The 15,818-nt window shown below is 41.2% G+C and overlaps 1 protein-coding gene across 1 annotated transcript in view; it reads left to right on the top strand.

Annotated features, from left to right (window-relative positions):
- The first annotated feature begins 4,555 nt into the window (after positions 1–4,555).
- SYPL1 (synaptophysin like 1) overlaps positions 4,556–15,818 on the top strand; it is a 29,717-nt gene continuing 18,454 nt past the window's right edge. Inside the window, exons 1-2 of the mRNA XM_061413958.1 lie at positions 4,556–4,664; positions 4,907–4,978. Coding sequence (XP_061269942.1) covers positions 4,614–4,664; positions 4,907–4,978 — 123 coding nt within the window. The 5' untranslated portion in view covers positions 4,556–4,613. The remainder of the gene's footprint in view (positions 4,665–4,906; positions 4,979–15,818) is intronic.

The following is a 15,818-nucleotide window of genomic DNA, read 5'->3' as shown; positions in this document are numbered from 1 at the left end:
AGAGGATTAGCATGACCTTCAAGGCTTCCCTGATAGCTCAGCTGGTAAGGAAATCACCTGCAATGCAGGAGACCCCAATTCAATTCCTGGGTTGAGAAGATCCCCTGGAGAAGGGATAGGCTACCCACTCCAGTATTCTTGGGCTTCCCTGTGGCTCAGCTGGTAAAGAATCGGCCTGCAATGAGGAAGACCTGGGTTTGATTCCTGGTTTGGGAAGATACCCTGGAGAAGGGAACAACTCCAGTATTCTGACCTGAAGAATTCCAAAGGGTCACAAAGAGTCAGACACGACTGAGCGACTTTCACTTTTGCCCCATGCCGGGGTCCAGCCCCGGCTGATCCAGGGTATTCAAAGGGGAGACGGCTTAGGCGACTATTTGAATATTCATCAAAGATATAAAGAGTAATAGAATGAGGATAGCTCAGTAGGAAAATTCAGTGGAGAAAAGAGGCTGAGTAGCTTGGTTTACGCGGGAGACCAATAAAACTTCAAGACAAGAAGCTTGCACCACTTACGTAGGCCGCAGGCGTCCTTCCATTCTCCCGAAGGAGAGGAGACACTGAGGCCTCCCCGGTCGGATCTTAGAAGCCCAGGCATAATTAGTAAGCATGGCGGGTTCCGCGCTCCAGATGGAGACTCAACCAGAGTGAAAGAGAGAGAGACATGGGGAGACCAGTCTTTCGAGGAACTGACCCCAATTCTTTATTTTCCATGGTCTACTTTTATACACTGAGATGTTATGCAAAAGTCACGCGGGGACAGCAGTCCTGACTTTTATTAAAGTCAGGTGCTTCATACAAATGTATACAGAGGTCTTAGGGGTGTTACATCATCTTCTGGCCAGGGGGCCCTGCTGACAATTTATGACCCTCTCCTTGTGACAGTGGTCAGTCAACCAGAACACTTTTTTCGCCAAGGGTGATTATTCTTAAAACAGACGCCACCCAAATAAAGTTACATTCCTATAGGGTGAGGGTGTAGTGGGTTTTAGGAAAGAATTTACTTAGCCTAAGGTCTAACATGATTAATATCAAAGGTTAATACTTATTTCTTCTATATATTCATTAATGTGTGTAAGGGCAGGGGATGTGAAGACTTAGCAGTAAACATTGGCTCAACAAATGAAAAACCCCTCACCAATACAATTTCTAATCAGCCCATTATACTTATACTAATAGTTTTCTAACTTCTCTAAAGAACCTGTTTTTAGAAGGTTTAAAGCATCTCATGCCTCTCACGGTTGGGAGGCTGTGAGCAATCACATGTGGCCAGACAAGCCCGTCAGGCAGGCTAGAGAACCTTCAGAGGAGTTTGTAGGTTGAAACACTCCTATCACGCCCAGGAATTATTATTAACTGGAGCTCTAAGTTAACTCCTTCTCCGAAAGAGGTGGTGGGGGACAGCCCCCCGTAAAGTCAGAGATGTAGGTGAGAGCACAAAGTAGTAAAGTAGGCAGGCTCTGGTTATGGGGGTAGATGCTCAAGGATTTCCAGGGGGACTCCTGAGGCTTGATCCTGCCTTTGCGTGTGTCGAGCCTCCTTCCTCATGACCTTTGCCATGGGCGGAGTACCTCACTCTGGCCCCCAACAGCCCCACACGATTTTCAGTATTTTAGGGTTAGGGTTATTGTATTTCGTATTTTGCAATCTTTCTGTAAATCTAAAATTAAGTTAAAATTTAAAAAGACCTCAGTTTAATTATTTTGAGATTAATTTACTGGGTCCATTGAGTCAGTCTATTGTACAATTTAGACAAATTTAGAGTGATTTCTGTATTTTTCTAAAATGACTGTAGAATTCATGAGTGAGGAGAAAAGAGCTGCGTCTAAACCCAAAACTCAGACTTCAAACACATGGGTAATTCAACACTATCAGATAAAAACTTTTTTTAAAAAAAAGGACAAATATTGGTTGAGAATGAGTTATAAGTCTCATCTTACCAATAAAATGATCAGGACTCTGTACTGCCATTGACTCTAACTGCCAATGTTACAGTTAGCCAATGATAAGATTTCCCTAAACACAGCTTCCTCCTGACCTCTTGTACATCCTTAAATCCCAATGTCATATACTACCATAGGTAAATCTCAACAATAGTACCTCAGACGGGGAAGTTTTGCTTTACAAGTGTTATTTTTCTTAATGAACCTGGTAGAGAGTAGAGTGTGTTGTGCCCAGAACTTCTGGGTCTTTCCTCAGATTTCAAGAACAAATCAGAATATGACCAATGTTATAGTCAATGTTAAACAGTTATCTGAACATTCTTCTCAGATTTTGAACAGTTGTGCCTTCAGTGAGATGCTGTTTAAACACTCTTGTTTCTTGAGCATTCAAAAAATTCACAACTCTCTGGTTGCCTAATCAGATTGTACTTGCTCTGCCAGCCACTCCCAGCTCCTTCTTAGGGAAGCAGGAGCTCCTGTGAACTCAGGTGACTGGCAGAAGCCGTGCTGGACTATGCATCACCAAGGGTAACAGCAGTAGCTCACTCCCCCTTGGTTTTGCCCAGTCAGAGTATATAAATGAGTTCTGATAAGTGACCAGATACTATTCTTCTGTGATCTCTCTTTTAAAAGTTAGTGGCACATGGCCAAGCAAGAGAGAACTTAATACTCAAGGCACATTCTCTTAGCAGCAATGGCTTCCTGAAGAGAAACAACCATGCCTTCCATTAGTGGGCATGAACCAGAAGCAGAAGAGAAAGCAAAAAAAAAAAAAAAAAGGCAGAAGAGAGGAAATAGAAAGTTAAACTTCTCAGAGGCTGAGAAAGGGCCATGTCAATTCCAGTTGCTGAAACCTTCAAAAAATTGGGGAGGGGAATACAGAAAAGCCCAAACTGGCTTACTACATTACAGTATATTTTTTATTTACATGAACAAATAAAGCTGCAAAGTGAGCATCATTCTGACTTGTCAGTGTGTATCTGATTTGGAAATAACATGAGAGTCTAATCTGAATCTTTATGAATATGAAGCCCAAGCCAGATAGCACTACTAGCCACAACCCAACTCCAGGGCAAGCCCCCAAACCTCAACAGAGTGGAAGTAAAAGTTTAGAAAACAAACTAAAGAGAATACAACGAGAAGAGTAGCAAGGAAGCCAGTATGGAGATCACTACCATGGGAATCCCATAACTGGGTGCCAGAAAATTTTTTTAAAGGGGGTGGGGAGCAGGAGGACCTGAGGTATTCCTTACAGTGGTCTCAGGAGTACTGGGTACTAATGTATGGTCACCTTCCACTGATTCTGCTCTAAGGAGCATCTCTGAAGCCTTCTTGTTTGGTAAGAGGAATCTGCACTCATTCACTAGGTATCCACTGATACAAGGCACTGTGCAGGGATTGAAGAATGGAAGTCACAATCAAAAGAATAAGATTGTCTCTGTGGACCGGGAAATTGAAATATGCTCTCTGCATTCTCTGGGAAACAAACAAGGAGGTAAATAGGTCTCAAATGAGAAAGGGTTAGCTTCTTAGAAAGAAGGTCAGTAACACTTGAGTAACTTCAATGGCGAGGAACCTGCTGACTCATAGATAAGTGCTTGGAAAATCAGTATACATAGGTAAATACTTGGAAGCTGGTATATTGAGATTCCATTGTGCTAGATTCCTTTCTTCCGTATTAGGGGTACATTGATGTAAGTCCCCTTACCATACACTCCAAAAGGCCAGCATTTCATCTCCAAGAACTTCCAAGATACTAGGGAAGCCAAAAAGATCATTTCTTCGGGGCTCCGATAACTGGATGCCAGAAGGTAGGTGTTACCTAGGCGACTCTCAAATGGGGAGTAGCAATTAGCCTTTTGTAGAGACTCCAAGCGGAGAAGGCAATGGTACCCCACTCCAGTATTCTCGCCTGGAAAATCCCATGGACGGAGGAGCCTGGTAGGCTGCAGTCCATGGGGTCGCTGAGGGTCGGACCCGACTGAGCGACTTCCCTTTCACTTTTCACTTTCATGCATTGGAGAAGGCAATGGCAACCCACTCCAGTGTTCTTGCCTGGAGAATCCCAGGGACGGGGGAGCCTGGTGGACTGCCGTCTGTGGAGTCGCACAGAGTCGGACACGACTGAAGCGACTTAGCCGCAGCAGCAGCAGAGACTCCAAGAGCTCCCCACGTAGAAAACTTGACTGACAGGGTAGGAGAGGTGGGTAGGTGGGTTAGAAGAGCCTATCGGACCAAGTCTTTTTCTGTTAGGTATAACGTTTTTTGTAAATCGTTCAACCCTGACTCCAATGGTAAGTTTGAAAATAAACAATTTCCGTAAGAATGATCAATCACGTTCCTGAGAGAGACCCTGTTACAGCGTGGTCGCTCAAAGTCCGTTGTTCTGCAGTAACTTTCCATCATTTTAATAAAAGGTCTCTTAACCCCAGCCTTGAATCGCGCCTTCATTTGTGTCAATGTTATAAACCTAGCTAAAACATTGGGAATAGTGACGGGAAGCCAGTGTAATAAAGCTGCTGGGCCAAAGCCGTAGGTTTCCGCTGGATGGTTTTCACTGCGCGAGGCAGCTGTCCCAGCTACGCTGGCGTGGGACTGAGCGCGCGCATGCGCGGCAGGAATCCGAGCGCGGAGGCTGGACTTGAGGGAAGGGGGCGCGGCGCACGCAGCATGGCGTCGAACATCTACTTGGTTCGCCAGCGGATCAGCCGGCTGGGCCAGGTACTGCTCGGGGAGGCACCGCCCCTTCCCTGCCCGTGTCCGCCCTCGCCTCCCGCGCCCGCCCCTCTCCGTCTCCGCCCCAGTGCCTCGGCAAGCGGCTCAACCGCCGCCGCCCCGCCCCGCGGCCTCCCAGGCCCGCCTCCCGGAGCCGCCCCTCCGGCCCTTCCTCGCGGCCGTGTAGCTCTGTCTGGTCGGTCCCCCTCCTCCTCCTCCGCCTAACACTCTTTCCCTCCTTCCCTCAGAGGATGTCCTCCTTCCAGCTCAACCTCAACCCGCTCAAGGAGCCTCTCGGCTTCATCAAAGTCCTCGAGTGGGTGAGTGCAGCCTGCGCCGGCGAGGCTGGGAATCGCGTCGCCGCGCCCGCTCCGGTTCCTGCTCCCCTTCCGGCGCCCTCTGCCAGGAGACTGGGAGCTCTGGGAACTGAGGCGCAGCCCGCCCCGCACGGGCCGCGAAGCCGCGTTTGCCCCCGGGGACGGGCCTGGACGGGACTGGACGCGCGGGGAGGGGAAGAGAGGCCGAGGCCTGGGCCTGCGCGGGGCGGGGACGCTGCGGTCGGCGTTGAATCACGAGTCCCTCGGCTGCCTCCGTCCCAGGCGGAGCCCCCCACCCCCACCCCTACACACACACACACACCCCGAAGCTCTCGTCTGGGTGTCCTCCGGAGAGTGGGGGTTCAAATTTCTCTTTGGCTTCACAGCTTTCCGCAAGGGAAGAGAAAACTTCCTGTTGCGGTCTAACCGAAGCCCGGCGGGCTGGAGTCGCGCTGAGGCCAGCAGGCGCTGCCTCTGCGCCTCTAGTAGAAGGGGCCAGTCAGTGCATTTCTGTCCTCTGCGGACTCAGAAGTTGGTGTGCCTTCTCCAAGTGACTTGACGAGCTCTTGGGTCTTAATATGCTTTTAAGATTGGCTCCAAGTTAAAAAGGATAAAAATAAACTGGGACAGGGAAGCGGGCGGAGGTGGGGGGAAAAGGTCCAAACAAAATGCGTTGTTAGTCTGATCCACTGAAACACACGTTAGGAATCGCAAGCTGGGAACACAAGTTAGGGAATCCAGTTTGTTTTAGGTATTTCGCAGCAGCATCCTGCAGTCAGCTTTCAGTCCTTTCCTGGGGACACTCTCAATCATTAACATCAACCCAGATTTATTACTTCAACCTTGGTAATGATCACTTCGGAGAGCTTAGTGAATACACCAGGCACTGCCTTCAGAGTTAGTGGCCTAGTACATATTCCAGTGCTGGTTTTCAGGCCCGTATCAATAGGCAGCTGGCATCTGTCCAGTGTGCAGGCAAGTTGCTTTTGTAGCCAGCAATATTTACATCCGTAGCTCTTCAACCCCGTATGTTAGTGATAAAATGGTGAAGAGTAAGAACTTAGATTTCCTGTTGTAAATAACCTGCGGAGGTAACACATTTTCTAATGAATGCTCAATCTGATTTCCTTCCTACACGCAAAGTTTCCTGTGTTTCCCCCAAAGTTTTACTTGGTGTCTTCTGAAAACTGCTGATTTCACACATACGTTTATGTTAAAGACACCTAAATGTACGTATTTAGGGTTCTGTAAACATCTGTCCAGATTTAAATATCAAGAGGATTATATTTGAGTATATAAAAATTTTATATTGCAAGAGGAAAAACACATTTAACTGGGCTAATCAAATACCAAGTTTAAGGGAAAAAATCTTATACCTAGTAGTTTAGTCTTCTAGAGGATTATAATTAAACTTATAATTTAAAATTTCACTTAAATGAAGTCAGTTGTTTATATTTGTGCTTACATTATTCATCAATCTTTTTTAAAACAACTTCTTAATATTTTAAAATATTAGTGGTAAGTTTATTAGTGATCATAGGTGACATTTTTGGAAGATACCCTTTTTAAGCTTAGGAAAATACTACTTTCAGTTTGAACAACTCATTATTATACAGAGACTCTGATGAAAAGAATATCCATTGTTGATGAGGTAGAGAATTATTTATTCAACAAATATTTGAGTATGTATTATATACTGGTGCTGTGCTAAGCACTAACAGACAAATGGTGAGTAAAACGTTTTTTTCCTCACGACCTAATAAAAGACATGAAAACAAATATAAATATGCTGTATGACCAATACTATAATAAAGGTATAGGTTAAGTGTAGTAGGTGAAAGGAAGGAGAAATCAAATTGCTTGGAGGTGTAGAGAGGATTTCATAGATTAAAGATTTGTTCACTTGGGGAATGAGTGGGGAATGGCTTTCTAGGTAAAGAGGAGCTTATGTTCAGTGGTGTGAAAAGCTGAAGCAGCAGAGCCCTATTTGAGAACTTAAGTAGTTGAGGTTGACTCTGCAGTCTTTATCGGGAGGGAGATGGCAGTTTGAGATGATTCTGAAAGATTTCAAATAGTTTGAATAGTTTGGAGTTTATTCTACGAGCCAGTGGTTCTTGACCCTTTGGGTTAACCTTGGACAATCTAGGCCTTTAAGAGAATGCATACATGCAGGTACAGAATTTTGTTTTGTTTATTGTACAGCTTCCACTTAAGACCAGAATTCCTATTGTGTGTAGTGGATTCACTCATTCAAGAGTAAATAAACAAGTGGATAATATAATTAGATTTGCCTTTTAGAAGTTTTTATTTTGTCAGTGTAGGGGATGAATTGAAAAGGAAAGGCCATAATTGAAGAAAGGGAAATCTGTTGTTTGAATTATCAGTTCAATTCGGTCGCTCAGTTGTGTCTGACTCTTTGCAACCCCATGAACCGCAGCACACGAGGCCTCCCTGTCCATCACCAACTCCTGGAGCCCACCCAAACCCATGTCCATTGAGTCAATGATGCCATCCAACCATCTCATCCTCTGTCGTCCCCTTCTCCTCCTGCCCTCAATCTTTCCCAGCATCAGGGTCGTTTGAAGGCCTGAAACTAATCTCAGTGGAATTAGAAAGCAAGAGGTTTAGAAACTAAAATATATTTGTGTGTTTGCGTGTGTTTAGTCGTTAAGGTTTGTTCATTTCTGATCCCATGAACTGTAGCCCACCAGACTCTTCTGTTAGTGGGGTTTTTCAGGCAAGAATACTGGAGTGGGTTGCCATTTTCTTCTCCAGGTGATCTTCCCCATCCAGGGACTGAACCCGCATCTCCTACATTGTAGGCGAATTCTTTTTTTTTTTTTTTTAACTCTTTCTGAATTTTATTTATTTGTTTTTAATTAATTAATTTAATTAGAGGCCAGTTACTTTACAATATTGTGGTGGTTTTTGCCATACTTCGACATGAATCAGCCACGGATGCACGTGTCCCCACGTCCTGAACCTCCCTCCTACCTCCCTCCCCACCCATTCCTCTGGATTGTCCCAGAGCACAGGCTTTGAGTGCCCTGCTTCATGCATCGAACTTGCACTGGTCATCTATTTTATATATGGTAATACACATGTTTCAGTGCTGTTCTCTGAAATCATACCACCCTCGCCTTCTCCCACATAGTCCAAAAGTGTTCTTTACAGCTGTGTCTCTTTTGCTGTCTTTCTTGCATATAGGGTCATTGTTACCATCTTTCTAAATTCCATATATGTGAGTTAATATACTGTATTGGTGTTTCTCTTTCTGGCTTACCTCACTCTGTATAATAGGCTCCAGTTTCATCCACCTCATTAGAACTGACTCAAATGCATTCTTTTTTATAACTGAGTAATATTCCATTGTGTGTATGTACCACAACTTCCTTATCCATTAGTCTGCCAATGGACATCTAGGTTGCTTCCATGTCCTAGCTGTTGTGAACACTGGGCAGGCGAATTCTTTACTGCTGAGTTACCAGGGCTTCCCAAGAATATATGTGTAGGATGAAGAAAAGGCAGGGCTCTAAGATGACTGCCAAGCTTCTGACTTGGAGTAGTAGTGGCACATCTATCTAAGATCACTAAGGAAAAGCCGCAGATTTTAGGTAGAAGGTCAATAAGGTTTTAGATATATTAAGTTTGTGGTCTCTTTAGAGCATGTAAGTGGCGGTACCCTATAGATACATAGGTCTAGAATTTAAAAGAAATATAGGTTGGAGATTCAGCAAATATTTGATTGCAAAGGAAAAGGGAATAGTTAGGAGAATGGAGAGAAATAACCTCACTGTTAGAGACATTTCAAGAAAAGAGTACTCAGCAATATTAGGTGCAATGTGAAAGAAAGTGAAAGTGAAGTCACTCATTCGTGTCCGACTCTTTGCGACCCCATGGACTGTAGCCCACCAGGCTCCTCCGTCCATGGAGTTTTCCAGGCAAGAATACTGGAGTGAGTTGCCATTCCCTTCTCCAGGGGCTCTTCTGGACCCAGGGATTGAGCCTAGGTCTCCAGGATTGCAGGCAGATTCTGTACCATCTGAGCCAGCAGGAAAGCCTGGGTGGAAACCTATTTTAAAGATGGGAAAGATTGAATGTGTGTGTACACTGTAGAGAAGAGACTTGAATAGAAGGTTTAAAACAGAAGCTGAGAGGGATAAGACAAAGTTCTAGAAGAGAAAGGCCCATAGCAGGAATTTTTAAGTGTGTTTTGAATGAATTGTTAAAGTTTCATAAGGTGTTGAAAGATGTATGGGTTGCTTCTAAAAATAGTCAATAAGTTTACAAACAAATATAAAATCTAGATAAAGGCTGTTTATTATAAATATTACTATCAGAATAATTCTCCAAATCAGTTTATCTTTAGTAAGATTCTAAAAGATGTTCGACTAAGATGCAGTCGGATAATATGTAACTTTCAAGGGGTTACAAATCTGAAGGCCTCAGAGACATGAAGGCAAGTGCCCAGTAAATATTTATTGACAGGATAAAAATCCAGTTGCCAAAGCAGAAGCATTTCTACTTGCTTCTAAACTGCAGCTATTACATATATATAAAACTGTTGTTATCTCCATGTTACTCAGGTTTAGAGAAATTAAGTAACTTGCCCAGTATCCCATGGTTGTGATTGCTATATCCTGGACTCAAAAGTCTGTTCTTAGGCTTTTCAGTAACTTCCTTTTGTGTTTCTGATTGGTCTTTTAATAAAGTTAATGAAAAGATTACCCAAAATTTCAAGTTTAAGAAACAGAAATGTAAGATTCCTAATGTAATTTTTTTCTTGTTACATTTATGTTTCTACTAGATCTTAGAAGTTAAAAACAAGTAGGGTTTTCTTGATTCATTTATCAAGTTTGAATGTTTTTTTTCTGATTTTATACTTAAAATTAATGAACAAATTCAAAAGAACAGTTAAAAGCATTATTGTTTAGTCCCTCGGTCATGTCTGACTCTTTTGCAACCCCATCGCTTTGGGGTAAATTATTCTCCAGGGAAGTTAGTGTGAAAAACAATGATTGAGAAAACCTATAACCATTTGAGCATTACATATATCAGTTTGTTTAAACAGCATATTTTCAGAAATATGTGCTAGTTTATATAGAATAATCATCCCAAGTAGACCACTAAGATTTTTGTAAACAGGGACCATGTTTTATTGTAATTTTGTGGTTTATAATATAGCACAGAGGAACACCACAGAAAATACAGATTGTATTACAGAATACAGGGAATGAGGCATACTTAGACTGATGTTTGTTTCATCCATTTGCTTAATACTTAAATTTTTAGGCTATCAGTCTATGACACTGACTGCTTTTTAAGAAACTTATCTTTCTCTTAACCTTGCCATTTGTGTTCACTTTTTTTCTCTATTGTAGAAAGGGAAAAAAAGGATTTCAAATGGTATTTTGTGCCTAACAAATCGCCTCTCTGTACACGTAAAACTTGCAGTATACTGACTGACTTACCCCATGCCTTTGCTCTCTGTTTCTTCTACCTGGAATCCTCTCGGTATTTACTCTGAACACTCTCATGGGATATACAAGATGTTTTTTCCATAGACTATATATATATTTATGTTGTGTGTGTATATATATGTACATATATATAGTCAGTGCTTTTAGAATGCACAAACATATACACATATGCACTTACCTCACGCAAATAACAATCTCTGATAAAACATTAAAGGGAAATTTAAGGTAACAGAGCAATGCTTTATTATAATAAAGTGTACTCAAACACTGGTCTCAGAACCCCTTTAAACACCTAAATATTGAGCACCCCAAAGAATTTTTGTGTATGTAGGTTATATCAGTCAGTATCTACCGTATTAGAAATTTAAGCTGAGATTTAAAAAAAATTTTTTTATTTTAAAATAATCACTTGAAAGTTAGAGTACATCAGTGACAACAAATGCTGCTGGTTTTTCTTAAAGTGAAAGGCTCATCCTATTCATTAAAAAAAAAGATCTGACAGATATCTGAGTCTGAATAACTGTATTATGTCTATTACTCATTCTTTCAAGTAAAAATAGTATTCAATGAAAAAAGTGACTTTTTAAAAAAAATACAGCTATGTTAAACTTGTATTTTTTTTTAAATTTTATTTTATTTTTAAACTTTACAAATTGTATTAGTTTTGCCAAATATCAAAATGAATCCGCCACAGGTATACATGTGTTCCCCATTCTGAACCCTCCTCCCTCCTCCCTCCCCATACCATCCCTCTGGGTCATCCCAGTTCACTAGCCCCAAGCATCCAGTATCGTGCATCGAACCTGGACTGGCAACTCGTTTTATACATGATATTATACATGTTTCGATGCCATTCTCCCAAATCTTCCCACCCTCTCCCTCTGCAACAGAGTCCGTAAGACGGTTCTATACATCAGTGTCTCTTTTGCAAGTTATTGTTAGCATCTTTCTAAATTCCATATATATGCGTTAGTATACTGTATTGGTGTTTTTCTTTCTGGCTTACTTCACTCAGTATAATAGGCTCCAGTTTCATCCACCTCATTAGAACTGATTCAAATGTATTCTTTTTAATGGCTGAGTAATACTCCATTGTGTATATGTACCACAGCTTTCTTATCCAGTCCTCTGCTGATGGACATCTAGGTTGCTTCCATGTCCTGGCTATTATAAACAGTGCTGCGATGAACATTGGGGTACACGTGTCTCTTTCCCTTCTGGTTTCCTCAGTGTGTATGCCCAGCAGTGGGATTGCTGGATCATAAGGCAGTTCTATTTCCAGTTTTTTAAGGAATCTCCACACTGTTCTCCGTAGTGGCTGTACTAGTTTGCATTCCCACCATCAGTGTAAGAGGGTTCCCTTTTCTCCACACCCTCTCCAGCATTTATTGCTTGTAGACTTTTGGATCACAGCCATTCTGACTGGTGTAAAATGGTACCTCATAGTGGTTTTGATTTGCATTTGTCTGATAATGAGTGATGTTGAGCATTTTTTCATGTGTTTGTTAGCCATCTGTATGTCTTCTTTTGAGAAATGTCTATTTAGTTCTTTGGCCCATTTTTTGATTGGGTCATTTATTTTTCTGGAGTTGAGCTGTAGGAGTTGCTTGTATATTTTTGAGATTAGTTGTTAGTCAGTTGCTTCATTTGCTATTATTTTCTCCCATTCTGAAGGCTGCCTTTTCACCTTGCTAATAGTTTCCTTTGATGTGCAGAAGCTTTTAAGTTTAATTAGGTCCCATTTGTTTATTTTTGCTTTTATTTCCAATATTCTGGGAGGTGGGTCATAGAGGATCCTGCTGTGATGTATGTCAGAGAGTGCTGTGCCTATGTTCTCCTCTAGGAGTTTTATAGTTTCTGGTCTTACGTTTAGATCTTTAATCCATTTTGAGTTTATTTTTGTGTATGGTGTTAGAAAGTGTTCTAGTTTCATTCTTTTACAAGTGGTTGACCAGATTTCCCAGCACCACTTGTTAAAGAGATTGTCTTTAATCCGTTGTATATTCTTGCCTCCTTTGTCAAAGATAAGGTGTCCATATGTGCGTGGATTTATCTCTGGGCTTTCTATTTTGTTCCATTGATCTATATTTCTGTCTTTGTGCCAGTACCATACTGTCTTGATAACTGTGGCTTTGTAGTAGAGCCTGAAGTCAGAAAAAGTGACTATTTCAGGGAAGAACTCAGTTGCTTTAATGTTCTGCCTGGAAACAACCATTGTTTTTCGGTATGCAGTAAAAGTGATTTTTGTTTGTTCATTTGTTATTGAAGTACTATAGTTAATTTACATTGTTGTTTTAGTTTCTGGTGTACAGCAAAGTGATTCGGTTGTACATACATATATTCTTTTTCATTTCCATTATAGGTTATTACAGTATATTATAGTTCCCCGTGCTAAACAGTAGGACCTTGTTGTTTATGTTTTCTGTAGTAGTGTAGCTGATCCCAAACTCCTAATTTATTTCTCCCTGCCTCTTCTTTGTTAACTATAAGTTTGTGTTTTATGTCTGTGAGTCTCTTTCTGTTTTTAGTGTTTATTTGTATCATACTTTTGGATTCCACATATAAGTGATGTCTTACGATATTTGTCTTTCTCTTTCTTACTTCATTTAGTCTGATAATCTCTAGGTCTATCCAAGTTGCTGCAAGTAGCATTATTTCATTCTTTTTTATGGCTGAGTAGCATTCCATTCTATTTATAGACTACGTCTTCTTTATCCATTCATCAGTCAATGAACATTTAAGTTGCTTCCATATCTTGGCCATGTAAATGGTGCTGCTACGAGCATTGGAGCATTTTCAGATTCGAGTTTTATCCAGGTATATGCTCAGGAGTGGGATTGCCAGATCAATGGCAACTCTGTTTTTAGTTTTTTAAAGAACTTCCATGCTGTTCTCTGTGACTGCACCAGTTTACATTCCCACCAATAATATAAGAGGATTGCCTTTTCTCCACCTTCTCTCCAGCATTTATTATTTGTAGACATTTTGATGACTGCCATTCTGACTACTGTGAGGTGATACTACATTATTTGCAGTTCCCTGATAATTAGCGAAGCTGAACATCTTGTCAGGTACCTATTGGCCATCTGTATGTCTTCTTTGGAGAAATGTCTATTTAGGTCTTCTGCCCATTTTTTGATTAGGTTATTTTTTGTTATGGAGTTGTGTGAGCAGTTCGTATATTTTGGAAATTAAACCCTTGTCAGTTGCATTGTTTGCAAATATTTACTCGCAGCCCTTAGCTTGTCTTTTCAGTAGTAAAAGTATTTGCACATCTTGTTTCGTCCCACAGAATTTTAAGAAGACGCAAGAGTCAGGATTTAATAAAAGTAATTTTCTGTTTCATCAAAGACACTTCCAAGTAAAACTAGCTTTTTTCATTAACTGCAAGTGCATGGCAATGAACTAACAGTTTGATGCTTTTGCTGATTCTTACTGAAGCCTAGCAGTTTTACCCATCAGTGCTTTTGTGTCGATCAGCACAAATGTCAACATAGTGTAAAAAGCAAATGATGTTGTAATAATATTGTGAAAATATTTTTGACCTCACAGACCCCTTGAAAGAGTCTTTGGTACTCCTTGGGATCCACAATGGAGAAGGCAATGGCACCCCACTCCAGTACTCTTGCCTGGAAAATCCCATGGATGGAGGAGCCTGGTAGGCTGCAGTCCATGGGGTCGCTAAGAGTCGGAGGACTGAGCGACTTCACTTTCACTTTTCACTTTCATGCATTGGAGAAGGAAATGGCAACCCACTCCAGTGTTCTTGCCTGGAGAATCCCAGGGGCGGGGGAGCCTGGTGGGCTGCCATCTATGGGATCGCACAGAGTCGGACACGACTGAAGTGACTTAGCAGTAGCAGCAGGCTATTTAGAACTTTCTGTGATTGTACTTTTCAAACAGATGGAAATAACAGAAAAGTGAAATTGAAGCACTTTGAAACTGACTTTACTGCTCAGTGCACAGTGGAAATAAACTGAAATATCAACATCAGTAACAAAATGTTTTTTAAAAATGAATATCTTTAATAAATGCTTCAGACCTTGACTTAGAAAAATCAGTAACTTGGTTCTAGGCATCTAATCTGACGGACTAAAAGCAGACATGCTATGATAGTTCATCTAAAGTACTGAATGGTCATTTGATTTAGTAAAACAGCATGCATTGATTTTGGACATAGACCTTCATTTACAGTATAGTTTTAGGTCTGTTTCTGAAGATTTCAATTATATAATTTTCCTGAACAGCTCAATCATGAAATAGCAGAGAGGACCGTGCAACTAAAAACATGTAAAACATATCCATAAATTAGATGAGTACCAATGTTCACCAGAAGGATCTTCTGTGAGCTGTGCAGTGTCCGGGAGTAGGAGCTGGAACTGGGACTCTGGCTGACTATCAGTATAAGATTTTATACACAAAGCCCCAGATGCATGTTTTACTATGTCGTTATCTTAAGGCATATTATATACTCTCGTTAAATTTCATTCAAATTTAAAAAAACCCTTATTTCAGGTATTTGTCTAATAATTTTCTTCCCCCAACTTTTTCTGATGAAGTAGAATCTTTTTTTAACCTGGTCATGTGGCTGATGAATCCAGTTCACAAAGAGTATTAATGCTCTTGGACATGAGTTTTTGTATTGTCACTGAGTAGTTTCCGTGAAGACATTTTTAAGCCACCAGTCCATTTTGTGAAGGTTAGTTTGGTTAAAAGTAAATAGTTAAAATAGTTAAAGTCACTTAGCCATGAACACTCACATTATGACACATGAACTCTGAAGTAGAAGAATGGGTGATGGTATCACTGTCTGTCCTGTGTTATGGGACTCCCTTACCTTCAGGATACCCCACATACTGTCCGAACATCTGACTCTCTGACATACAGGCCCAACATGGGTTCCAGCAGTATATTAAATTTAATGAAGCTTTACTTTCTTAAGTCTAAGAGTAGATATAAATAGACGCATTTTCTTCTTGTACACCAGTTAAATTGAGTACTCCAGTCTACTTTAGAGAGTAATATTCTAGAGGGCCAGTCTGAAGTATGTATGAGTTACAAATATCTAAATCAACGAGGCATCTGTCGTGTCTCTAATGTGGGTCCAATGGGCAGAGAGGTAAGTGGAACTTCAGACTGTCATCATGAATATGGGACCTTTTGACCTGAACAGAAGCTTGCTCTCATCCTGTGCCTGGATTCTTAGTCATTACTCTACAAGTGGAATTTCATGTCAGCGGTTTCAGTCATTCTTAATGGGATAGAATGGGGGCGGGGATTAGTTTCATAAGTGGCAAGGAAGTGTAAATCAGCATATCACTACTACTCATTTTAGACTAGAAGTACAAACTGAAGTGCATATT

This window comes from Bos javanicus, chromosome 4, assembly GCF_032452875.1.
Source record: "Bos javanicus breed banteng chromosome 4, ARS-OSU_banteng_1.0, whole genome shotgun sequence".
In the NCBI taxonomy this organism is placed as follows: domain Eukaryota; kingdom Metazoa; phylum Chordata; class Mammalia; order Artiodactyla; family Bovidae; genus Bos; species Bos javanicus.
This window is presented reverse-complemented; position numbering and strand designations above follow the sequence as displayed.